Source organism: Physeter macrocephalus, chromosome 6, assembly GCF_002837175.3.
Source record: "Physeter macrocephalus isolate SW-GA chromosome 6, ASM283717v5, whole genome shotgun sequence".
Lineage (NCBI taxonomy): Eukaryota > Metazoa > Chordata > Mammalia > Artiodactyla > Physeteridae > Physeter > Physeter macrocephalus.
The window spans coordinates 63,335,477-63,362,845 of NC_041219.1; the positions used below are offsets into that span (position 1 = coordinate 63,335,477).

The following is a 27,369-nucleotide window of genomic DNA, read 5'->3' on the forward strand; positions in this document are numbered from 1 at the left end:
GCTCCGGACGCGCAGGCTCAGCGGCCATGGCTCACGGGCCCAGCCGCTCCGCGGCATGTGGGATCTTCCCTGCCCGGGGCCGGGAACCCTGCATCGGCAGGCAGACTCTCAACCACTGCACCACCAGGGAAGCCCGGTTATTTTGTATTTTGTAGAATGTCTCTCAATTGAGGTTTGTCTGTTATTTCCTGATGATTAGGTTCAGGTTATGTGGTTTTGGCAGGGAAATCACAGAAGTGGTGTACTGTTCTCAGGAGACACTAGCATCCATTGTTTCAATATATTTTATAACCATTGTTCAACTGCTTCAGTATGAAGCAAGTTATCTAACCTTTCTCATTTCCACTGTTTGTTTTTTTTTTTTAAAGCATAGAACCTTAGTGTTGGAAAAGAACTTTGTAATCGTGTTTCACCCAGTGTGAAACTCCTTCTCAACATTCTTGACAGAGTAACTTCTGCCACCTACATTCCTGTGATACTGTGATTTATAATAAATATATATTTGGTCTGGTCCTTGGTTACTGGCACACAGCTCCTAAAACCTTTGGAATTTCCTAAGTGATAAGAGCTATGAAGCATCTTTTGTTTCCAGTTCCTGAAATAGCTCCAGGGCCATAAAGGTGAAATGGGTGTCTTTTTTAAATTGAGATATAGTTGATGTACAATATTATATGTTTCGGGTGTACAACATAGAGATTCATAATTTTTAAAGGTTATATTCTACTTATAGTTATAAAATACTGTGTTGTACAACATATTCTTGTAGTGTATTTATTTTATACAAAATTTTGAAGTCCTAGTTGGGATTGAAAGTTAGTTCTATTTCTAGGGAGGGTCCATGATCCCAGATAACTGTTGAGAGCAGTTCCTGGACGGACAGAGTAGCAACAGAGAGGACCTGCCTCCGACACCAGGACCCTGGGCCCTGGGCCCCTCCAAGGGGTCCATATGAGGACGCATGTGTGGCAGTAGGGAAAAGAGCAGCTCTGGGCTTTCCAGAGGTGGAATGAGGGAGTTCATCTGTGGGAAACTGAGGATGGCAGGATCAGGAGAAGGAGCCAGGAAAGAGCTGCCCTGGGACATGAGCAGCTAAGCAGTTTCATTCCAGTGACGTTTCAGACATTTCTATTTGGGGGTGTTAACTGAAAAAAAAAATGCACAACCTAAGAGTTGAGAATTATGTTTTATTTGGCAGACTTACAGAGGACTTAAGCCCAGGAGACAGTCTCCTCAGATTGCTCTGAGGGACCACTCCAAAGAGTTAAGGGAAGAGCCAGGATATATAGGAGCCTTTGTCAAAAAAAAAACACCAGGTAGTTGGATCATCAAAAGATTACTGCTAATTAAAGAAAACCAGATATCTCAAGTTAATGAATTTAGTGCTTTTCTATGTGTGGGAAGGTGCAAGAGTCTGGGTTTACTGAAATTGTTCCTTTGATATGCACCTTAACTCTCTAGGGCCAGAATCCTGTTTTCTCCATCCTGAATCCCGTCAGGGTACACTGTCTGGGGTTGCTGCAGAGGCTGACAGCTGGACGGCCGCAACATGCTTTGTTTACTGATATGGCAGGACATTCTTTGTCTACAGGGGTTTAAAAAGTGTGTGTGTGTGTGTGTGTGTGTGTGTGTGTGTACGTGTGTGTGTGATAACGTGATATTTTGGGCAAGTATTGTCCACGATATAAAGTTTTCTCTTGAGCTGTGTTCCTTCATTTTCTGCACGTTCCCCACTTTAGCATTTTGATTGAAGTACTGCTTGTTTCTCATGTACATCAAACGTGCTAAGTAGACTGAGGTTTCTGACCTACAATAGCAACTCTCTGCATTCCTCGGATTAGTAGTTGTAAATTTAATTCCACACTCACCTTAGCTCCCAGACTCCTTAGAAATTAAGATACTTCTCTTTTGGTATAACAGTTTTATATTCAATAATTTTTTCTTTACACCTGTTCATTAAGGTGCAATGAATCAGAGGGCTTTTACCAAGTTTATTTCTGTTTCCTGTGTGGTCGGCCCTCTCCTTTTATTTCCTATATGACATGTCTCTGCTACTCAAGACAGAAGGGTGTAATCCAGGGAGGATGAACTTTACTCTTCTCCTGATGAGTAAAGTGAGTAAATGCTTCCTATGGCTCAGAAGTCTGCCTCCTGAAGTTTTCTTTTAACCTATAACCTCACCAAAGGTAAAGGCTCTTATCCAGTCTCCCATTACTCTGGGATCACAAACCACTCCCTAGAAGTATAATTAACTTCCAGTACTCTCAGTCCTGACTGCATCTGGAAAAATGTGAGGCTTTTGTCCTCTACTAAAAATCGATGGCCTTTCTCCTCCACCCAGGTATCCCTTCTCAGAGAGGTGAAATCTGGGTTTCCTGTCCATTGCTGGTCCTTGAGAGGTGGGAGGAGTAAGCTATTTTGTCATGGATGATGATGAGAATAAAAAATCATCCATGCTACAGCCATTTTCCTCCTAGGTTCTATGAATATTTAAAGTCGAATCTATTTCACCAATTTAAAGATGAATTGTCTTTGAAAAACTCCAATCTTCTACTTGAAAAGTTAATATCATAATCATAATATTGATCTTATTCTATAAAATTCATAACTCTGTCCTTATGCTAACAGAAATTTGCTCTCCCCCTGCTCTAAGACATGTTACAAATCTTCTTACATTAACAATGAAGGGTACAAACATACATCACATTTCTCAATCATTAGTTTTTTGTTTGACTAGAGGGGAAAATGTCTACCTTACCCCAAATGTAATAACATATCAAATAACACATATTATTACAGCAGTTTCATCTAATCCCAATCCATTCACTATTGTTTTAAATAACTTCTCATCTCTGGGGGCCAAATCCCACACACCCCCTCCACTGCCTCTGTTCTTTTCTAGTATTAGAAGATGCTGTCTGTTCTTTCAGGTTTCCCTTTCCAGACTTAATGTTTTCTGACTCAACTCTTCCTCAGACTATCATCCTGGCCATCTTCCTCTTTCTAAATTCCAGTAAGTCAATGACTCCTGTAAATATGGCAATAGGACACCACACATGTATCTAATCAATGGGGCTAAAGGCTTCTTTTGTTCTGAATGCTTTCTTTCACTGATGCAACCTAAGGTGAAGCAGCTTTTTTGTGTAACTATGTCATTTTTTTCACTTGCTGAATTTGTACCTATTAGAAATCATAGAGTCATTCGGACATGAACTTCTATTATTAAGTCAGATATCACTGATCCTATGCAACTGTAAATTTGAAGTAGATTCAGCAAGCTCACCTTTATTTATTTATTTAATGATGCTAGCTGATAAAAAACATTTACGGAGCAGACAGTCTTCCACAAGCCACTATTCATTATGAGTGCAAGCTCACTTTTAGGACCTTACATTTATGCATCCTTAGCCCCTTTATTTTAACTTGTCAATGCCGTCACAAATCCCGATTCTAATACAAAGTATTACAGCAATAACTCTTGGTTTAGTTTCATGCCAAAACTGGAATGCCATTCTTTTCATACCTTCATTAAAACATTGATTAAAATATTAAAAGTAGCACAGGGTTAAGTAGAGATTCCTGGGCATAACAATAGGAATTTCCTTTTAGGTTAAAAATGACACATTTTAAGGTTCTTTTTAGTGATGCATCAACCAGTTGTTCAACCAGGTTTGAACACACCTAATTCTGCCCATGTCTTAACCAGGGATCGCAACTTGTCAGTTGAATTCAAAAGATGTTTTTGACTTAAATAATTCAGGCGTGTCATGCAGTCTTCATTTAGCCATAATTCGTACCTTTCAGTCTTAGACTAGCTTAATAATATATGTTACCTATTTACCTAGACTCTTCAGACATTTGTAGCCCTATCTGAATCATTCCACTTAGGGTAAAGAAACCTTAAAAGAATGTCATCACCATGCTAAAAATGAGAAAAAAAAAACCCAGACATCTACAAAATCATAAAATTTCTGGAATCCATGAAACAGCCAGGGTCAAAAGACAGAAGAGGCACCGTTCTCAAGCTCTTTTCTAAGCCTCCACTGGGTGTTCATGAAAAAGATTGGGGGCAGGACAAGAGAACAGAGAAATTGCCCCCCTTGGTGATGAAAACAGGTACAAAACTTCTCTTATTTGAAGCAAAGCCATCTGCCTCTAGTGGACAGGCAAGGAGACCTGTCTGTCTCAGGAGCCTGTGGTGATACAAAGAGAGGTCTACAAGCATTGGGAAGGGCTAGAAACTCTCTCCATGCAAGAACACCCTCATAGATACCAGGCAGAGCTGGTCTGCCCTGGTGGGGGGATGAGTGGATATGAGTGCTGAGATAGTTCCATCCCAGAGGTCAGGTGCAAGAGTCCTCCTGAGTGTGAGGCTGTGCCAGAACTGAGAACCCCTTCCCCTACCTCACCAGGAGCCTAGCAGCAAGTAGCAAACCACAGCTGATCACTGCATGGGGAGGAGCAAGATTGTGGAGAGAGACAAGCCCCAGGTCCCGGGAGTGCAGGCTCACAGGGCCTGTTCAAAACTGAGAGCAGGACAGAAACACTGAGGAAACCCCTCAGGCACCTCAGACCCCAGAGGAGGCACAGGCTAACAGCAGCTCACCCCCGGAGGATGCGAAGTCTATGGTACACTGAAGGCAACTAGAGCAAAACAAAACTCAAATGCAGCTCAATTCCTGACCACGGTGACATATCCCCAACATTAAAGCCTGACGGATGTGTGTCTATTCAGGGCACAAATACAACTGACCTCTGTCTTCATTGTTTTTTCTACACCTAGCATTCAACCCCAAATTATGACACACACATAAAACCAAGAAACACGATCCGTTGTCAAGAGACAAAGCAATCCACAGAAACAAACTTAGAGATGATCCAGATGGTGGAGCTATTAGATAAGGACAAGAATGTAACTATGATTAAGAGGTTAAAGACACGCTAAACGTTGGTCACACGTTTGTTTTCAGCTGTATTTAATCAGTTGACTGCTTAGCAAAGATCTTGGGGAGATGGGTGGAGGCAAAAGAAATTTAAGTATCAGAAGAGGGGTCTTCAGTGTTCTTTTAAATTTTAAATTATATAATTCCTTTAAGTTGCAACTGCTCAACATTTTACTATTGTTCTCTTTTCTTTTCTTAAGTAACCATGAATGTTTCAGGGACTATTATTTTTTTTCTTATAGAAGAAATATGTACATTTTGCAGATAGATGCTTTGTAGTTTCAATAAATAGTCTAAATATTTAGCATATTTAATTGTAAAACTGCTAATTGATAGACACCTTATCATTGTTCCCATGTAGGGAGCAATAAGAATATTTCAACTGAGATATAACATAGGTTTTCTGTACCTGGCATACAGCTTCATTGCCTAATTAATAGTTTTTTCCCCTTAATTTAAAAAATATGCCTTTAAATGTTGTTTCAGGAGGGAAGATCTATGGGTAAAACCCTAATTACTGTCAAGGAAAACATAATTTTCCGGCCAACTTAATATAACCACACAGTTCGACATTCATGTAAGTTGTGTACAAAAGCAGAACTGTACTGTAATATTGAGAAGGAAAGTTTTGGTCAAGCTGGTGCCTCTGGATTTTGACTGTAGTTACATAAACATTGACATTATATGACTAATGGCCGGGAAAACAGCTACTCACACCAAAAGTTCAGGGTTGGCGTTGTTCACTTACTGGCCTAGTGAGACAGCTTACTATAATTCTCTCAGTGATTTGAATTGTGAGGTTTCAGAGCCAGCTGGGGAAGAAGATTTGGGCAACTAAGCCATGATCTTCTCTACCAGCTCACGTGTGCCTGATAGTTCCTAAATTAATAGAGCTAGGATTTCAGACTATAGGGATACATCTCAAAAAGCAATTATCTATGGAGAGAGTGATACATTGACATTCATGTGTCAAGGTACATAAGACTGCCCGCAGATTATTTCCTGACGGGAGATTTTTGATTGGGGCGCGGTTAAAGGGGCTGACACAGGGTCACCCTTTACCTAGAAGTAAGGGGTATGTGTGCAAGGAAGTGCAAACAAAAGGGAATTGAGAGACGCTAACGAAAACCAAACTATTTTAGGATTTTACCTCGAGTTGGTCCTTTGTGTGCTGAAGAGTCTTTCATTCTCAGATTTAGGTTAGAAGTATTGAAATTATTAGAAAACATAGAGATATGTGAATTAGTACATTTTCATATTTTTGTGTAGAGTATTGAGAAAACTCCCACTTAAAAGACTGGAGTTAGAAATTTTTTAAAAAAGGGAACTTATTTATGATCTGCTAAAAAGTGGTTGACGAGTATATATTTTTACAAGTTCTATATAGAGAAGTATGCAATAGTGTCTATAAAAATATCTAACCTGGGTCAAGAATTCTTTTTATGCATGTTTTTCCCACTCACGTACTAAATTTGCCCCCTTGGGGCACGTGCCCCCTCGGGGCACGAACCCGCATCCCCTGCATCGGCAGGCGAACTCCCAACCACTGCGCCACCAGGGAAGCCCCACTGTACATATTTTTGAAGCACAGGTTCATTTTCTCCTCTTGCAAAGCTGAAATTGAATTATTTGATTTTGTCCAAGGAACCTAGTTTGTTCTATGATAGGAGACTGACGATCCTGGAAAATGCTTTTTAGACTGATTTCAAACATGTAACTGTGATTATCAAGGAAGTCTTTTTAGAAACTGAAAGATGACTGCAAAGGGCTTTTTTTTCCCGGGCTTCCCTGGTGGCGCAGTGGTTGGGAGTTCGCCTGCCGATGCGGGGGATGCGGGTTCGTGCCCCGATCTGGGAAGGTCCCACATGCCGCGGAGCGGCTGGGCCCGTGAGCCATGGCCGCTGAGCCTGCGTGTCCGGAGCCTGTGCTCCGCAACGGGAGAGGCCACAAAGAGTGAGAGGCCCGCGTATCGCAAAAAAAAAAAAAAAAAAAAGGGGTTTTCCTTCTCAACACTTTTTCTAACATTAGGGCTGGGCCTTCTCTTTATGCTGTTGAAAGTTTAGTCAGTTTGCAAACATCGTCCAACCCTAGTTTTGCCTTTGCAAAAAGACTCCCAAAGCTTCTTGCCTGTAATGAATAAGGGGGTATCCAGGTATTGAAAATTGAGTTCCAGTGCTGGTTTTGCTTTTATCCCAAAGATGGCTTTAACCTATCAAATTTTTAGTTTTCACACTTCTTGATTATGGATTATAATTCCTGTTTTGCCTACAACCCACAGATGCTGTTAGTACCAATAGAGATAATGTATGTACGTGAAAGCATTTAAAATAAATCCGTTTATAAAAATGGGAAATTGGTACCATACATCCAGGGCTTCTAGGGCAGAAGTAAGGGCAGAGCCTGTATGGAGAAGACCTTCAATTGGGTTTGCACTGAAATTGCTTCTCCTTTTTCTTTCATTACACACACACACACACACACACACAGAGGCACATGTGTGCAAATACAGTTTCTATTATAAGTGTGCATTCATAGCTGACATTCTAGAGGTTAGGACTTGCATGCTTCTCCTTCAAACCAATCCTGACTACTTTATAGATACTGGGAAAAGGCAGGGGCTCCAGAAATGAGTAATTCCTAGGCATCCAGATAATCTTCAGGTTCCCCTTTATATAGAGAATCCCTCAGGGACCCAGTTGGTCTGGCCCTCTTTTTCCTTTACTCTTAGTTTATAGCTTGAGAAACCTGCTTAGCTGTTCAGCTGGCGAAGAAGGGCTTTTACTTGTCAATAGACTGGGTTATTACTCAGTAATATGATTTAAGAGATACTCTGGGGGTAATAAGCCAAAGCACCTTGTTTGGGAGTTTGTCTTGCTGCCTTTAAGGACACTATTTGAGACTAATTTTTTTGTGACTCAACATAGTTCTCTCCAAATTCTATTTTTAAAATGCAGACATCTCTTTGGAAAGACAAAGGTAAACTTGTTTTGGCCAGTAGTGGGAGGGAGTAGACAGAAAAAGAAAAACTGGAAAGGAAAAGTATGGATGCTTGAGACAATATTTTCCTTCTTTGTCACAGTTCTATCTCAGACTGACCTGGTCTCAGGTCATCCAATGCAAAGCACATGCTAGTAAATACCTAATATGGACTTAAAACTCTGGGGTGGGAGGAGTGAGTAAGGCCTAGCCTGGGAAATCCTCTAAATTGCCCTTCATCCAGGAGACTTCATCTGACTCATTGTAAACTTTTAACGAAATTTCTTTGTCTTCTGTCCTCTTGGCCCAGTTAGCTGGCTTTATACTGGGTTATATATTAGCTAATCCTTATGTAGCACCTGATGACTCAGTTAGGCATTTTGAATGATAAGGGAATAAAGCAGACTGGACCAAGTGAGCACAGGTAATTAACTTATTGGCTCTCTAAATCTGCATTGGGGTCTCCAATATTGCAGGCTAAACTAATGGGGATACATGTACCACAATGGGTGATACAATTAACTCTGAAGTGAATTTTAATGCCCAGCACTCTTTCCTTGTGTTGCCTTCCCAGACCTTCCCTCACCCTGCCCCCTTTGGCTCTTTCCTCCTGACCAATCTGTTGTTAATTCCCATTGGTGAACACATTTTATTCAAAAGCATAGATGAAGACATACTCATTAAATATTCAGGCAAGTCAAATCTCGAAGAAAGAGCTAACAAAATAAATGACAAAATTACCTCCACTATTGAATCCAACAAGCTGACATTTTAAAAAGGATAAAATGTACTTTGCATTTGGATTATAAAACATGCTCTCAAGGACAGGATGAGGGAAGATGTGACTTGCTAGCAGTTCATGTCAAAAAACATCTGAAGGTTTTAACAGGTCATGAGAAGCAACCATGAGAGAAACAAAGGCAGGATTAGACTCCCTGTAGATGTAACAAGGTTTGGGTCGTGAGCAGTCACAATTAGTGACACTCTGAGATCATCAAACAAGTATTGTGCTTCATATTGGGTCCTTTAGGACAGATACTGGTAAACTAGAATATATTCAGGGAAAGATTCATTGATGGGGGGGTGACATAAACAAGATGGTGAAGTAGGAGGCCATGGACCCTCCTCATCCCCACAAACACACCAATTCAGCAACAATTCACAGACAATTTCTCTCTGTGAGAAATTCAGAAATTCAGAATTTCTAAATTTTTCTACTTGGAAGGTTCCTACCCCCTGGGCAAACACAAAACCAGACTCACTGAAGCCAATAGAGAGGCTTGGGACACCCTCCCACTGGGGTCCCTGCCCCCAGCACAGCCATATAATCTGGGAGAGGCATTTTAGCTCCAGGCTCCTCCCAGGAGAGGGAAGGCATTGTCCTGTACATTCAGCATCCCAGCTTTACCGAGGGGGACAACCTAGAAGATTGGCTTCTTCTGCCTTGCTAGTCCTGGAACTCTGACAGGTCTGGCACAATCTAGCTACATAGGGGAGAATAAAGATGGCAGCTTGAGCTAGTGGATGCAATAGATCCTTCTCCCTGCTCAACAGGGAGTGAATAGGATGAAAAATCTGAGCTCTCAGCTATACCCTGAGGAGGGAAAAAGTTGAAGCATGTGTCCAGTATTCCAACTTTTCCAGGGCTTCCCAAAGAACTAACTTGTACCAGTCTTGTCAGTCTTGGAGGTCTGATGGGTTTGGCACAGACTAGTTGTCTGGGGGAGAATGGAGATGGGGTTTGGGCAGGTAGATGCCATAGCTCTTCTCCCTGGCTTAGCACAGAATGAGCAGGTGAAAAAAAATCTCAGCTCTCAGCTTCCCCTAGGGGAGGACAAGAGTTGATACATGCACCCAGCACCCCAACTTCTCTGGGGCTACTCAGGGAACTGGCATATATCTGCTCTCCCACCAAAGGCACATGTTGTCTCTATATGGGTGCTCCCACATAAAAAGACCCCTTCAAGACCTCAAGAGGTGACTGTTTCACCTAAATTTATAGAGGCAAAGACAGTTAAGCCAATTGAAAGATCAAGAGAAAACACCTGAAAAAATAAATAACGAAACAGAAATAAACAGTTTACCAGATAAAGAATTCAAAACATTGATAATAGGAGTGTTAACTAAATTAGGGAAAAGAAGTGATGAACTCAACGAACATTTTAACAAGGAACTAGAAAATATAAAAAAGACCCAATCAGAAACAAAGAGTTCAATAAATGAAATAAAAAACACACTAGAAAAAATGAATAGCAGACTAAGCGGTACAGAAGATTGCATACGTGATCTGGAAGGTAGAGAAATGGAAATCACCCAATCAGAACAGCAAAAAGAAAAACAAGTTAAAAAAAATGAAAACATTTTAAGAGGTCTCTGAGGTAACATTAAGCACATCAACATTCACAATATAGGGGTCTCAGAAGGAGAAGAGAGAGAGAAGGGGATCAAAAATGTATTTGAGGAAGTTATGGCTGAAAACTTCCCAAACCTGAGGAAGGAAACAGGTATCCAAATATAGGAAGCACAGAGGGACCCAAACATGATGAACCGAAACAGACCCACAGCAAGACATATCATAATTAAAATGGCAAAAGTTAAATATAAAGAGAGAATTATAAAGGCAAAAAGAGGAAAACAAAGAGTCATATACATGGGAATCCTCATAAGGCTATCAGCTGATTTCTCTGCAGAAATTTTGCAGGCCAGAAGAGAGTGGCATGATATATTCAAAGTGCTGAAAGGGAAAAAAGCTGCAACCTAGTATAATCTACACAGTAAAGGAACCCTTGTACACTGTTGATGGGAATGTAAATTGGTGGAGCCATTATGGAAGATAGTATGGAGATTCCTTAAAAACCTAGAAATAGAAATACCATATGATCCAGCAATTCCACTCCTGGGTATATATCCAAAGAAAACAAAAATACTAATTCAAAAAGATACATGCACCCCAATGTTCATAGAAGCATTATTTACAATAGCCAAGACATGGAAGCAAACCAAGTGTCCATCAACAGATGAATGGAAAGAATATATATATATATATATTTTTTTTTAAATGGAATATTAGTCAAAAAAAGAATAAAATTCTGCCATTTGCAAAAACGTGGATGGATGTAGAGAAATATTATGCTAAGTGAAGTAAGTCAGACAGAGAATGACAAATAGTGTATGATATCACTTATATGTGGAACTTAAAAAAATAAACAAATGTATATTGCAAAACAGAAACAGACTCACAGATATAGAAAACAAGCTAGTGGTTACCAATGGGAAGAGGGAAAGGGGGCCAAGAAAGGGGTGGGATTAAGAGATCCGAACTACTATGCATAAAATAGGTAAACAACAAGGATATATTGTACAGCAGTTGGAATTATAGCCATTATTTTGTAATAATTTTTAATGGAGTATAATTTATAAAAATTTTGAATCACTGTGCTGTACACCTGAAACTAACATAATTTTGTAAATCAACTATACTTCAAAAAATCACATAATCATCTCAATAGATGTAGAAAAAGCATTTTGCAAAATTCAGCACCTTTTCATGATAAAAACTTTGAACAAACTAGGAATAGAAGGAATATACCTCAACATAATAAAGACCATATATGACAATCCCCAAACTAATATTATACTCAATGGTGAAAACCTGAAATATTTTCCTCTGAGATCAGAAACAAGGCAAGAATGCCCATTCTCTCACCGCTTCTATTCAACATAATCCTGGAAGTCCTAACCAGAGCAATTATGTTGAACAAAGAAATAAAAGGCATACAAATCAGGAAGGAAGAAGTAAAATTCTTCTAGTTTGTAGAGAACATGGTCTTATATTAGGAAACCTTAAAGACTCTTTAAAAAACCTGTTACCGCTAATAAACAATTTCAGTAAGTTTGCAGGATACTAAGTCAACATATAAAAATCAGTTGTTTCTACCCACTAACAACAAACTATGTGAAAAGGAAAATAGGAAAGCATTTCTACTTACAATAGCGCCAAAAAGAATAAAATACTTAGGAATAAACCTGAAGTAAAAGACTCATTCACTGAAAACTATAAAACATTGATGAGAGAAATTAAGAAGACACAAATGGAAAGTCATCTCATGTTCATGATGCAAGATTAATATTATTAAAAAGTCCATAGTACCCAAAGCAATCTACAGATCAATGCAATCCTTATCAAAATCTCAATGGGAATGCACAATGGGAAAAGGATTGTCTCTTCAAAAAATGATGTTTGGGAAACTAGATATCCACACACAAAAGAATGAAATTGGACCCTTATATTACACTATACATAAAAATCAACTCAAAATGGGTTAAAGACTTAAATTTATGACTTAGAATTATAAAACTCCTAGAAGAAAACATAGAGAAAAGTCTTTATGACATTGCTCTTGGTAATGATTTCATGGATATGACACTAAAACAGAGGTACCCAAAACAAATATAGGCAATTGTGACTACATCAAACTAAAAAGTTTCTGTACAATAAAGGAAAAATCAACAGAGTGAAAAGCCTACCTAGGAATGGGAGAAAATGTTCACAAATCATATTTCTGATAAGAGGTCAGTCTCCTAAATATATAAGGAATACCTAGAACTCAGTAGCAAATAAATACCTGATCTTAAAAAATGGGCAAAGGTCTTGAATAGATATTTCTTCAAATAAGATATATAAATGGCCAACAGATCAAGGAAAAGATACTGATACTAATCATCAGGGAAATACAAATCAAAAGCACACAGAGCTATCACCTCATAACTGTCAGGATGGTAATTATCAGAAAGACAAGAAATAAGTGTTGGTGAAGTTGTGCAGAAATAGAAATTCTTGCACAATGTTGGTGGAATGCACAATAGTGAAGCCGTTATAAAAAACAGTATGGCAGCTCCTCAAAAAATTAAATACAGAACTATCATATGATCTAGCAATCCCACCTCTAGATCCAAAAGAATGAAATCAGGATATTAAAGAGATAAGTGTACTCTCAAGTTCATTGCAGTGCTACTCACAATAGCCAAGATGTGGAAACAAGCAAAATGTCCACTGATAGATGAATGGCTAAAGAAAATGTGGTACGCAATGGAATAGTATTCAACCTTAAAAAAGAAGGAATTCTACAACGTGCAGCAACATGAATGAATCGTTCAGCATTATGCTTGGTGAAATAAGCCAGTCACAGAAAGAAAAATACTGCATTATTCCACTTATATGCAGTATTTGAGATAGTCAAATGTGTAGAATTGAAGAGTGGATGGTGATTGTCAGGAGTTGGGTGGCAGGATGAAGACTTACACATCAAGGGACATAAAGTTTCAGTTAAGTGGGATAAATAAGCTCTAAAGATCTGCTGTACAACATTGTACCTTAGTCAACAATAATAATGTATTGAACACTTAAAATAGTTGAGATGGTGGATCTGATATTAAATGCTTACCACAATAATAAGGTAATATAAAAGAAATTGTATAGCTTTGCTGTCTTAGAATTATGGCAAATGGAACGTGTAGCATTGGGTCATTGGTAACATTTTGCTTGGTAAGTGAAATAGAGAGAGAATTAAGGCCAAAATGTTTAAACTGATTGAATATAAGAAAAGTTTCTATCCTAACATTTAGTTATCCAAAAATGAACTAGTACATCATGTGACTTAGAGAATTTTGTAACACTAGAGTTTTAAGTGCAAACTGCATGATCATCTGTTACTGTATGGCCATATTGTATGGCATAGAGCCGGTACATGATAACTGTTTGTTAAATGTTAAATTCATACTAGCCATGCTACAGAAGGAAAGAGTGAGAGGTTGGGCTTGACTAAATTCTAAAATAGGTTGTGCAAGACGTTGATCAATGTCTTCTGAAAAGAATATTCTGTTGTCAAATTACCTTGTGAACCCCCGTGTTAAATAGACTCAGATTCCTTTATTGATGGACCACGCATCATATATGAGGGCTTCATTTATTAAATCATCTCTCTCTCTTTCACTCTCCAGATATATATATATATATATATATATATCCCCAAAATGAGATATATAAAGTCTATAGAACTTATTTGAGCATAAAACAACTTTTGGCAGGATGCTGAGGGGAACATTGTTCTTTAGAACACACGTTTGGGAAACTGGTCTAAATTTGCTTCATTTTTCTTCCAGCTCTTAATTCCATTTTAGATTTTCAAAGAGATGGGTGCTATTTGTCCATATGCTTCAACTAAACTTTGCAGTTCTAGCCACCTTTTCCTGGATACTGTGGCTGTTCTACAGAAGTGTACTTATCAGTTTAGTGAAAAATTTATCTCCTCTTTCTCAGCTCTAAAATGTCTTCTTTGGTATGCTCTCGCGTTTGAGGACTAATTCACTCATATGAGTAAGTCACAGCACTTGAGATTTTCTTTGAGTACTTTTGTAATACAAAATTATTACCCTTTAGAAACCTTTCCAAGGCTCCTTATAAGAAGGAAAATTCTCTCTTGGGATGTTTAAACACATGCATCCAAATATATGCAGATTATTTTCCTACTTTATTACAGGTTTGTTGTCAAAAGAGTGGTTATTATCACTAGGTGAAATAGGTAGAGACAAATTTTGTATATTGCTTTCTCCAAAGTAAAGGAATCAGAGCGTTTCTAGGCAAACACCATAAAAATCTCCTGTACGAACTGAGAAAAAGGCACATTTCTTTAACAGTATTTTCCTAGCTTAACCTCACGTTTTAACAACCCCAGATGACTTATGTTTCTGGCTTTCTTGTTTGTTGGTTAGCTTTCCATGTTTGAGTTCACAGAAATGAAAGATGGAAACCGCCCCCACAGGTCACCCAGTTCATTTCTCTAAAGAAATTAACAGATAAATCTCATAATGCAGTCACATAAAGGAGTCTGGTGTGCAGTGGGGAGCTACATTTTAAAATCAGAAAAGTTGGGGCCAATTTCAATCCTAGGATGAATTTAAAGCCCGCCAAGAGGTTTCCATATCCTCCCTGTGCTTTATATGTGTGTGTGTGTGTGTGTGTGTGTGTGTGTGTGTGTGTGTGTGTGTGTATACATATTGATAGATGGAGCAATTGAGCCATGACACATTCTGACTGTTTAACAGTGAGGTAGAAGGAGAAGGGAAGATAAGAAAGAAGTAGTCACAAGACAGAAAAATGTCAGTGTCAGGGGAAAGGGGCTAAGGCCTTTATGCCCTTGCATTGACCAGTTTTGGAATGTGGACTGTTTCTAGAAAGGGGCAAGCTGCTCTTTTCAGCTCAGGGCAATTTTAGGAGAGAGACTCAGCTACCTGCAAGCCATCAGCTGCCAGCATCTGAGGGAATGAGTGCCTCAGCCCTGAAGAAGGGATCTGGGGAAAGCACTGCAGCATCAGTTACAGTCCACACTTGCACTGTTACATCCACTTGCTTCATGCAATATGTTCTAGGAACAGCTTCTCCAGGATTCTGGTTGGTCCCTTTTCCAGGAAAAATTTACAATATATAGATAGATTCTAGTCACACTTTCCTGGATACTATGGCTCTTTTATAGAAATGTATTTCCCAGCTTTAGGATAACAACTATCTCCTCTTTCCCAGCTTTGTAATTTCTCCTCTGGTATATTCACATGTTTGAAGTATAATTCGCTCCTGGAGCAAGTTAGTATACTTGTGAAAGTTAGTGTAGTGAAGGCTACAGCCCCTGCTTCTGCAGCTGGTCACAAGGCCACTACTAATACTCGTATTCCTCTTTAACGGCCCATTCTAGATTCCCTTACTCTTAGCACATCTGGTGGTCTAGGTGTCTAAGTTGGTAAGTGAAATAGACCCTCATTCCTGAGAGTGTGAGCTGATCACCATGCCCTTCTCAGACCGTGGCTGATATACTTGTCCATTTACTGTTACGAATGGGCAGAGAAATATCAGGATATATTACAGTGGCTTACCTGGACAGCAAATGTGTTTTTCCCTTCTTAGATTCAGAAGCCCTATCTTCTCCTGATGAATATGCTCAACCATCCCCATTAGGAAAGATGTCTTCTTTACTTGCTAAATGTTCTTTTATCATGAAAAGCCTGAAGTGACCAGGGAGCAGCTAGAACTTAAATGGGACTCTTCCAATGTCCCTGGTGAAATTGTTCTCTCTGTATGAACCAGGATTTCCAGGCCCACAGATATTAGAATTTTAAGGATAGAAAATATAAATTCCTCATGTGAGTTACAAAATATGGTACATAGAGCAACTCCTGCTTTCATACCTTAGCTCTCAAACCCATGTATTCTTCCTATTGGAAACATACCACTATATAATGCTTGGTAGTTTAGGGTGTATAACACATCCTGCATAAAGGTGCCCCATTCTTTTAGGGAAAGCAGAGTAGATTAATATGTTCTGGTCTGAATTAACTTCAATTGCCAGGGATTCTTACTGGGGGAGGGGTCATGGAAGCAGGTTTATCTGGTGATAGAGAGGTAACAATGTCTGGGTTCCAGAGAAGGACCATCTAGGATGAAATAGAACCCTAATTCACAAATTAAAAAACCAGAGGCAATCTAGGCAAAGTTTCAGGGTTCCAAATCAAATTGAGTTTAGGATAGAATTTACTCTCATTAGAGTTCTGCATTATGACAAGGAACTAGGCCAGAGCAGTAGGATTGAGAAACTGAAGGAAAATCTACTAATGATGGATAATCAAGGTACTCAAGAATTCAGGTGTAGAACATCAGATTACTTGCAGATTTCTATTATTAAAAATGTAGATGTATAGGTGAAAATAGTGCTTGAACATAATACAACTACTGCTATATAACCATATAACTTTAACTGCATTCTAATGTGGATATTTTATTATTACATAAAAGTATTGGTGTAAGAATTCCAAACCCAGTTGAGCATGAAAGCTAAGATCATGATTTTCCTTAAATCAGAATGAACTTCCCTGGCCTAATCTTCTGAAACTGCATGCTCTGTCAGCATAGGTAGAAGAGAGGAAGAATGGAGTGAGTACAAACTGGCCAGTGCTATCAGTAGTTTTTGGTTATAAGTCCTGCTGGCTGCCTTCAAGAGGGACTGTCTTGTTATTTCTTAATATCTAGAGTAGAGTACATTACAATAATAGTAATAGTACAATAGAAAACAACAGTAGAAATAGCTAACACTTATTAAGCACTTACCATATGCTAGACAGTGTTTTGTGCACTTTATATATAATCATTTATTTAATGTTTACAACTCTAAGGTGGGAACTAGAATTATCTTTTTTACAGATAAGGAAACTGAGGCCCAGCAAGGTTAATTAACCAAGAATTTCACAGTTCATAGTGGTAGAGCTGGGAGACCTACTTTCAAAGTCCTTATTCTCAAATACTATGCCAAAATCCTAAATTGCTTTTATGGGAAGGGAGCAGAGCATCTTGGCTGTGTTTAAACACTCTTTGGTTCCCAGGATGTACTACTCCATGAAAGACCTTACCAAGATCATTAATGGGGAAAAAAAATAAGACCTGTGACCTATCACTTCATGTGTCTTAGCTCTAGACAAACCAGAATATTTCAAGAAAGAAATAGAACTGAGAAGGTAGATAAAATTCTGACTGAGGTGGAAACTATATTAAAAATAGCTTCATCAGATGGGGAAGTGGGAGATTGTTACACATATATGGATCATTTATAAATAACCCTTTAAAAATTGGCTTAAGGAATTAGATTTTATGAGGTCAGGACAAGTGAATTTCTCAAGTGAATAGAATTACCTGCCCTTGCAATAGTCATTTAGTCTCTAAGCTCTCAAATTACTCAGTGTCAAAGAAGGGAGTTGAATTAGGTTATTGCTGAACTCCTTGCCAGCTCAAAAACTATGAATCTAATGTTGTATAATAAATAAAACAAGAGGTCTGGAGCTGAAGGACCCTGGTCTCCCAATTTACTATCTGAATGTCTGTCATAGGTCTGGTTCCTGGGAAACAAACTTTAAGACTTGGAAGTCTGTATACGGATGGTTTATTGGGGAGTACTCTTGAGTATAACAGGAGAGGGGAGAGGGAAGTACGAGCAGGCAGAGTGAGCATTTGAACTCTTATGCAATTGCAATAAATGCTTCAGCCAAGTCTATGGGGGACTCTGAGGCTGGGACGACTGGTTGGAGTAGTTGTGCCTGATAATGGACTTTAGGCCAATAATAAGTCTCAGGGATGGGGTTTACCTTCTTTCTGGAAACAAATAAAGAAGCAGACATAACATATAAGCAATGGTTTTCAAGGCCTTGAACATCAAGCAATGAAAGAGAGTGATCCCTAGGAGATGGGAAACAAACAAAATGAGTCCTGTGATTGCCACAGCTTTTTATCTTAAGAGAATTTCCAGGCCATGGTTCAGGGAGGTGGGACCAAGATGGAATCTAGTGGACATTATGAGGTGAAATGGAGCTGTAAGTCCTGGGAGAATATGGTGGTTATAGTTCACATGACAAAATACTGGAGAGGAGAGAGTGTCTCTGGATATCTGTGGAGAGAACCCCTCATGTAGGCAGCAGAAAACTGATTGGCACATACATGTGGGGAAATGACCATCCAAATGGAACAGAGGGAACAGTGGTTGGCATTAACTCAGGGCTGGGATTATTGCCTACTCCTACCACCCAATCATGGGATATTGGGTGCAGTATTCAGAAGATCTTGTCTCAGTGTGGGGGAAATAATTGTCCCTAGATTAATGCTGCACTGGTCTCACTTTAAAAACAAAACTTAAAATGATCAAGCTTTTCCCAAGTGATTTAACTGCATCCTAGAACAAAGTTCAAGAATACTTACAGAAATACAGGGATATCTAGCACACAAAAAGGTACATTTTGCAATGTGTGGTGTCAAATAAAAGATTAACAGGAGTTCAAAGAAGTAGGAAATGATGATCCATAAAAAGTAGAATAATTAATCAAAATCAACCTGGAAGTGACTCAGTTATTGAAATTAGCAGATAAGGACATTAAAATAGTTATCATCACAGCATCCAAGATGTTAAAAATGTTGAGACATGGAGAATATGAAAACACCCATATCAAACTTCTGGAGATGAAAACTATAAAGACTGAGATGAAAAATACACTGAATGGGATTAACAGTAAATTAGATATTGCTGAAGATAAAGTTAGTAAACTTGTAAATACGTTAAAAGAAACTGTCAAAAATGAAACACACAGAGAAAAAACAACTTATAAAAATGAAAATAACATCAGGAAGCTATGGAACAACTTCAAGTGACCTAATTTGCATGTCATTGCAGTCTCCAAAGGAGAAGAGGAGCGAGGGAGGGAAAATATTTGAAGAAATAATGAGTGAAAATTTTCTAAACTTAATTCATTTCAAGAAGCTCAATAAACTCCAAGAACAAGAAAAATAAGAAAAACCACACCAAGATGCATCATAACCAATTTAGTCAAAACCAATGATAAAGAGCAAAACCTTAGAAGCAGCCAGAGTTAAAAGACACAGTACATACAGAGATATAAAGATAAGAATGGCAACAGATTTTATATCAGAAACATTGTAAGCTAGAGGAAAGTGGAACAATATCTTAAAGGAATTAGAAGAAAAAACTGGCAGCATAGGTTTTAATATACAGTGAAAATATCTTTCAAATATGAAGGCAAATTTTTAAAACTTAAAGAATCCAGCAGACCTGCACTATGAGAAATGTTAAAGGAAGTCCTTCAGACAGGAAGAAAATGACACCAGATGGAAATATGGATGCACAAAAGAATGAGGTCACTGGAAATGGAAATTACATGGGTAAACGTATGAGATATTTTTATATTATCTAAACCTTTTAGAAAATAATTGACTGCTTAAAACAAAAGTAATAAAAAAGTATTGTAGGATCTATAACATAGGTAGACGTAAAATAATAATCACACTGTTTAGACTCTTTACATATGAGATTATTGAGATAGGTTTAAGTCTGTCGTCTTGCCATTTGTTTTCAATTTGTCCTTTTTGTTGTTTTGCTCCCCTTTTCCTCTATTTTTTTTTCTTCCTTTTGGATTACTTGACCTTGATGCAAAAGAGATGGGAAACAAATAAGGTAAGCCCTGCAATTGTCCCAACCTCTTAGAGAGTTTTCAGGCCATGGGACAGAAAGTGAAACCCAGAGAGAATGTTATGACCTTCCTAACTGCTGCCAGTATATCTGGTGACCATGTGAATAATGCCTCAGTTTGAGTGGCATGCCACTGCATTTACTACAGTGTCTTCAGAAAGTTACATCTCTGAGTTTCAGTTTTACCATCTAATATGTATTACTCATCTTCTGCATTTTTCTAAAATCTAATGAGTTACTGCATGCAATAGAGCTTAGAAAATTGTAGAACACCCATCATTATATTAATACGATGATGGGTTAAATTATATGACACACATTATTGTGATGAATCTAACAGTTTCAGAATTGGCTGATCACTCCCAGGAATGACTAGTCAGTCTGGTTTTTTAGCTTTCATTGAATACTCTTTGTGAACAGACATAGCACCAAGGCTATAGAGAGAAAAGAAATTGTAGTTACAGTGTCTGCGCTCAAAGAATTTACCATAATGTTAGACAAATATACATAAAAAGAAATTTAATCAAAACATGAATTGAATAATATCATTGTACTTGAATCCTTACATATATTCTTTTTTTAATTTTTATTTTTGTTGAAGTATAGTTGATTTACAATGTTGTGCCAGTCTCTGCTGTATAGCAAAGTGACTTTAAAAACATTCTTGAAGTGCTGGATACTGGCTTGAGTAGTGTGATGGGAGCTGGGTGGACGTAACCATCACTGATTTCATAAAGTACTTGAATCTTAAGCTGGGTTTTGAAGGCATACAAAGATGCCACACTAAAGAGATGAAGGCAGTGGGCCTACTAGAAGGAACGGATGTAGGGGTGGACATACACCAGTCCTCATGACAGAGGCGAACAAGGTCTGAATTGGGAGTGAGAAATCCGGGGCTCTGTCCCTAACTACCAAGCAGGAGACCCTGGAGCCTCCTCATTGGCAAACCAGGCTTAAGGGAGCTCTAGCATTTTGTATGGCTCTAAAATTCCATGATAGAATCTTGTAAAAATGTCTGGTCATTTTGAAAGCATACATATTTTCTTGGCTCAAGTAAGAGTCAAGACTGTAGCATCTTAGGATATGATAACATTCAGGTGAGGGTGACGAGCCAAAGTACAGAGTCTGGAATCCACATGGAAGGAATTTAGGAGTCATTTAGAGTTTGGGAGCAGGGGACTTCCCTGGCGGTCCAGTGGTTAAGACTCTGCACTTCCAATGCAAGAGGCGCGGGTTCAATTCCTGGTGGAGGAGCTCAGATCCCACATGCTGCACGGTGGCCAAGGAAAAGAGTTTGGGAGCAGGAAAATCATATGACTGATCATCTATGATGTTTGAAAATCCTGGAAAACATATAATAGGAAGCAGTGATTCACTGATCCCAAGGTAGAGACAGTCTAGACAAGTTATGGGTGAGTGAGTGTCTTCTAAGGTTTGTTCTTCCTATGCACTTATGCTTCTAATCAACATTAGAACACGATTAGCAGAATCTACTGTTCTGGGCTAGGTGGGCCTTGATTGAACTATTTCAGCAATTTCCCCAGAAGAAACCAGACTCACAAAATGTAAGTATCCAACCAGAAGTTTATTATGGAATAATCACACATCTTAACTTCCCTTTGACCTTCACTCCACTGCACTTTCATTACTTTTCAACTGGGGGCAGGAAAGAGGAGTGCAGCCAGACAAGAACATTTAAGGAACAATTAAGCAATTCGTATGTGTCTATATAGTTCAGTGCTGCTACTGCAAGGGAATACAAAACCAGGCACCAGGCTCTGGAAAGAAACTTTTTCCAATCTCATTTGGCCCCTGGGCGCTGCCGGAAATAACGATTGTAGGCAGCATTGTATCCATAAACCATGGCATAGCGTTCGCAAAGTTTGAAGTCATCACAAGCTTCCCTGTTGATCTCATATGCAGGTTTGCTGTGTTCTCGGATTCTAGAAAGTGAAAGAAAAGAGGCCCAAATTGAGAGGCATAAAGAAAGTGGAGAAATGAGAAAAAGGAAAAGAAAAATAAAGAATAAGAAAATATCGTAGAGAGATCTCATTCATCCCCCAATATGAAGAGATACTTGTAGAACAGGGAGGAAAGGTGGAAAAGGGAATTTTTTTTTAAATGAAAATAGAAATTTTCTTTCTGTCCTCCTTTTCCTCCTCCCTCCCTCTCCTTTCTGGGCCTTTCACAAAATAGTCTTCTAGAAATTCAGTTGTTTTCTGTACACTGTTTTTAAATTCTTTGATTTGGGAATATAATTAGAAATCATATATATGATGGAAAAAAACCCATTTCTCACTCCATTCAGATCTGGGAAAGCTGACCTCCCCCATCAAGTTTTGTCACCTACCTCTCTTGGGCTTTCACCCTCCATCTCTGTTGCGGGGATATAAAGATATTAGCATTTCTCCTGTTAATGAAGGGATCTTAAAACAGAAAATAAGTGAAGTTTTAGGGAAACAGTTGTTGAAAATATTTCCATGAATATTCTCTGACAAAAACATATTTGAAAGCTCATTCATTCATGCATTTCTTGTAACTAGAGATCTGTGAAAATTAAATGGGTAGATAATGCAGATTTCATAAACTGCCTGATCAAATACCTGATTTTGGTATTCCTATTCACTGTGTTTTTTATTCCTGTGAGGAGAAATTCTCTCTGTCCTGAGGCCTTGTTAAGCATAATTTTAGATTTCCAGTAAATGAACAGTTAAACATCATAAAAATAATGAACAAATTAAAGATGAGAGTGATATGCTATTTATTCCTATACTCAGTCTTTATAAGTTGATATTTGATAGCTTCCAACTGCTGATGCCTGTGGTCTCCCAGCGGACTTGGCCTCCAATTCTGTACTTTGTCATTACTCCTTGTTTTCCATCTGTGTGGTTGATGTGGTACCGACTTAAAATTTCCAAATGAGATTTTATGACTCCTAAGTATGTTGAAAGCATACTTGCCATCTTACACTATTTCAAACTTAAAAAATTGCTCATCTGGTGATTTTTATAGTTGAATTTTAAAATTTACTTTAGTTTTCCAAAAGAGACCCTCTTTTCCCTCCCTGTTAAATATATTACCTTTTTGTCTATTTAAGAATTGGGAGCGATTCTTCAATACATGAGATTTCAATAAGGAAGTCAAATATTCACTTACTGATTTCATAGGATTCCATGCTTTCATGAGATTCTGGAATTTAAAAAAAAGACCCATTTTATTGTTACCTTTCACACACCGCAACAGTCTAAATATAGGGAAGGAAAGGGAGGGAAGAGCCAAAAAGATGGGAGAAATATATTTAGCAGTGTGGTTATTACAAATTTCAGGCATTTAGGATTTATGAGTTGTTTCTCTAGCTCTGTCCTTGCTGGGAAATCTCTACTCTCGTTTTTCCGGTGTTGAAGGAGCTAGTGCCCGTGGTATTGCCTAAAATTTCCCAAGGGCTATGAAGTCTTTAGTCTTGAGAAATAAGACAATTTAAGCGCTGCACACAAGGCTCCAGAGAGCCTTCCTTGATTAATTTGGGACCTGTCTGAGAACAGGGCCAAGGAAGGGACAAAGGGCCTAGAAAACAGGCAAGTTTCTCCAGGCAGGCTGGGCAGATGGCTCAGCTTGGCTTTCCCAAGACAAGTTTCTAAGAGGTTCTGAAAGCCTCTTAAGAACCTGTGTTAAATTGACAGCCACAGAAACCACTGGCTTCAGCTGACATCTTACACTGGGCACAATGCCAGTTCAGAGAAGGAACTTAGATGATGCCAAAGAAACAGTTTTCTTCTTTCTACCACTCTCCTGGGCACAGCAGATAAATTTGGCAATAAGAAGCTCATGTTTATAAGCAAGTGAATATGCTTGAAAAGTTAAAAAGAAGGTGAAGAAACCAAATCTTCTGATACAGAAAACTGGTGAATAATTTCAAGAGTAAGAAGCAAAATACAGATGGTTATTAATATAATTTAGCTCAAGAATACCTGGAATATCCAGATAATTGAAACATAAGACTGAATGATCTAAAAATAATTTTGCTTCAGATTTCCTTTCATTAGCTTTGAACAGACACAGATATATTTAACAACACATAGAAACCAAGCAAAATTTGTCTTTTAACAATAGAAACTAAGAAATCGATTTTTCTCTGAGGTTCTTTAAATGTAAAACTTTATTTTAAAATTCATCCACTGAAGAAATATCGGAAGTTCGTGAGACTGTCTTGCTCTTAAAGAGAGCTATACATAAAACTTCATGTGAAAACTGAATCTCTTAAAAGTGATTCAACCAATACCCTTAACCAACTGTTATCAAAGTCTAAACAAACATCCTTAAAAAAATGAGAGTTTAGGGGCTGGGAAGTTGATATCTTCTTTCTGAAACAGCAGCATTTCCAAGTGTAGAGTGACTTACCATAGAAAGAACTTGCCTGCTAAGTTACTTACAACAGTCTGGATATTGAGGATATAAAAAAGACTTGATGGAACAGATCAGTGTTCAAAGGGCTTGGGAAATGTTAAATTCATAGCCCTCTAAGATTATAATAGAGAAAGGGGGAAGAAGAGGAGGAGGGAGAGGAAAAATCCATGTAAACTGAAGTCAGAGGCAGAAAAGTAAAAAACAAAGAAATGGCAGGAGAACGTTCTCACCATAACACAGAGCTGCCACAGCCAAGGCAGCCAGGGTGGAGAGGATGAGCAGACTCTTCATGGTGTCTCCGGGTCGCTCTCACTGTCTTGTGCAGCAGCGGTGGAGAGAGAGGCTCCTACAGGCTGCTGGTGAAAGGCTGTGGAGTTTTTATAAGAATCAGAGCCGCTGAAAGGGGAGGAACCAGTGGGAGGGGGCCGGAGAAGGTGGGGACTGGTTGGCACTCAGCTAGCACTGGGACTTTTCCCAAATATTCATTCCTTACAGATATTATCTACTCCGGGTGAGCAGTTTTCCCTCACTTCTGGACCCAGCTGCTATAGCAGCTGCTGCCCTGGTACACAAGTTGTGGCCACCCTATGTCTGGGTCAGAGCTGGCACAGGTCCACGGAGAAGGGAGTTGCCACAAACACATGCTTGCCTTTCTAATTCCTTCTCTGGTCTGCCCTCCTGGCTCTGACTTTGGGTCTCTCAGGTTTGGTCCATAAACAGAGCCATAGTGTTCTGTTTGCTCCCCTGATGGATGCATGAGAGGTTCTGGGGGAGAAAGGACTTCACTTTCTATGCTGGCACTAATTTAGAATTATTTTTCCAGTAGGGCTAAACTATTAATCCTAATCAATTGGGTGTTCGCCTGATGATATAGCCTGATGCATTTTTCCAGGTGCTCAGGACAGAGATGGCCAGGTACCCCCTGACTTCTGTTTCCTCAATTGGCTCCGTAACAACTCGCCCATCCAGTTTTGTGAGTTGAGCTCACACCTGTGCCCTGATGCTCTCTCAGGCTGGATATCACTCATCTAAAGTGCAGCAAGGATATGAGGGTACCCATCTTGCATTTTCTGAAGGCACTGTCTTGATAATGAACTAATTCAATATGCTTTTAGTGAGTGGCCGATGAGATGCAAGGTACCCTGCTAGGTGATCCGGGTGACCTAGAGACAACCAAGACAGTCCCTAAGGAGGTAAGTAAGAACTACTTACTATTTGCTTTGCTCTTTAGCTGTCCTGTATCCTCCAACACAGATTTTCACAAACACACACCTCCACTGTACCATCAGAACCAGCGGCACTGTTTCTTTTCTTTTAGGAGGAAGATTGCAATTTGGTGTCTCTGGTTGTCTTGTAGACAGAGGTCTTTTATTTTTTAACCTCTTGGACAATCAGAAAACCTTTTCTATCAGATGTGTCTCTGTTGCCTGGGTACCAAAGAGTCTTCTTGGCAGACAAATAGACTTGCATCACAGAGCAGCAGATTGTAGAAGGGGTAAAGTTGCAGGACCTCTAACTTGGGCTGGTTCAGCAAAGGGGCTGGGATGAGGGTGGGTGGGTGTACTTTTTAATAAAAAAAGATTTATTTCTAAGAGCAGTCATGAACAACTAGGTGGAGCCTCATGCCTCACTCTTTTTGTCTTATTGGGATGGACTTACCCTCCCAAACCCCAACCTGTGAAGAGCTTTTACAAATAATAAAAGATTTACTGTTAATGGAAAAACTCAGTTGTAGTCTGAAGGATTACTGAGTTCTAAGGGACCAATAAAATTCAGGTTTTCCCTCCAGATTTTTTCATATTGAGATATATTCTTTGGGATAAAATCTTAAAAAAGACCTCAGAAAGAAGACAATGTATGATCATCTTTGATAAATTCAACCATCACAATTTATACGCACAAGATTGGGACTTGTTTTCCTCTTTAAATAACAAATTTGCTCTCAGTGTTGGCTTCTGCGCCCTTTTTCCAAGATAAATCATCCAGATCATTACATTTGCAAAAGCCAGTTTACTACATGGCATGGTTCATATAGCATTTTATATGTACTCAACTTAATCACTAACCCCCAATCATTATAACTTGAAACAAGTTTAATTCCAATGTTTCACCCTAAAAAGAGTAGGCTACTCCACTCTGTATGACACTCTCTAGGTTCATCCACCTCACTACAAATAACTCAATTTCGGTTCTTCTTATGGCTGAGTAATATTCCATTGTATATATGTGCCACATCTTCTTTATCCATTCATCTGTCAATGGACACTTAGGTTGCTTCCATGTCCTGGCTATTGTAAATAGAGCTGCAGTGAACACTGTGGTAGATGACTATTTTTGAATTATGGTTTTCTCGGTGTATATGCCCAGTTGTGGGATTGCTGGGTTGTGTGGCAGTTCTATTTTTAGATTTTAAGGAACCTCCATACTGTTCTCCATAGTGGCTGTATCAATTTACATTCCCACCAACAAGAGGGTTCCATTTTCTCCACACCCTCTCCAGCATTTATTGTTTGTAGATTTTTTGATGATGGCCATTCTGACCTGTGTGGGGTGATACCTCATTGTAGTTTTGATTTAAATTTCTCTAATGATTAATGATGTTGAGCATTCTTTCATGTGTTTGTTGGCAATCTGTATATCTTCTTTGGAGAAATGTCTATTTAGGTCTTCTGCCCATTTTTGGATTGGGTTGTTTGATTTTTTCTTATTGAGCTGCTTGTAAATCTTGGAGATTAATCCTTTGTCAGTTGCTTCATTTGCAACTATTTTCTCCCATTCTGAGGGTTGTCTTTTGGTCTTGTTTATGGTATCCTTTGCTGTGCAAAAGCTTTTAAGTTTCATCAGGTCCCATTTGCTTATTTTTGTTTTTATTTCCATTTCTCTAGGAGATGGGTCAAAAAGGATCTTGCTGTGATTTATGTCATAGAGTGTTCTGCCTATGTTTTCCTCTAAGAGTTTGATAGTGTCTGGACTTACAT

At 38.8% G+C, this 27,369-nt stretch overlaps 2 protein-coding genes across 3 annotated transcripts in view; one reads left to right on the forward strand and one right to left on the reverse strand.

Annotated features, from left to right (window-relative positions):
* C6H12orf60 (chromosome 6 C12orf60 homolog) overlaps positions 1–27,369 on the forward strand; it is a 105,282-nt gene that overhangs the window by 37,401 nt on the left and 40,512 nt on the right. Inside the window, exons 5-6 of one of the 2 annotated variants that reach the window (XR_003680271.1) lie at positions 19,955–19,972; positions 25,507–25,550. The exons of the other annotated variant lie outside the window; for it this stretch is intronic. The gene's annotated coding sequence lies outside the window, so the exon portion shown is untranslated. Of the gene's footprint in view, positions 1–19,954; positions 19,973–25,506; positions 25,551–27,369 lie in introns of those variants that run through there. 2 annotated transcript variants of the gene reach the window in all.
* On the reverse strand, positions 21,554–24,764 carry MGP (matrix Gla protein). Its single transcript, XM_007107759.4, has 4 exons — positions 24,622–24,764; positions 23,144–23,176; positions 22,338–22,413; positions 21,554–21,930 (listed from the first exon to the last, which is right to left on the reverse strand). The coding sequence occupies exons 1-4, from the start codon at positions 24,680–24,682 to the stop codon at positions 21,789–21,791; spliced, it is 312 nt and encodes a 103-aa protein (XP_007107821.1). The 5' UTR covers positions 24,683–24,764; the 3' UTR covers positions 21,554–21,788.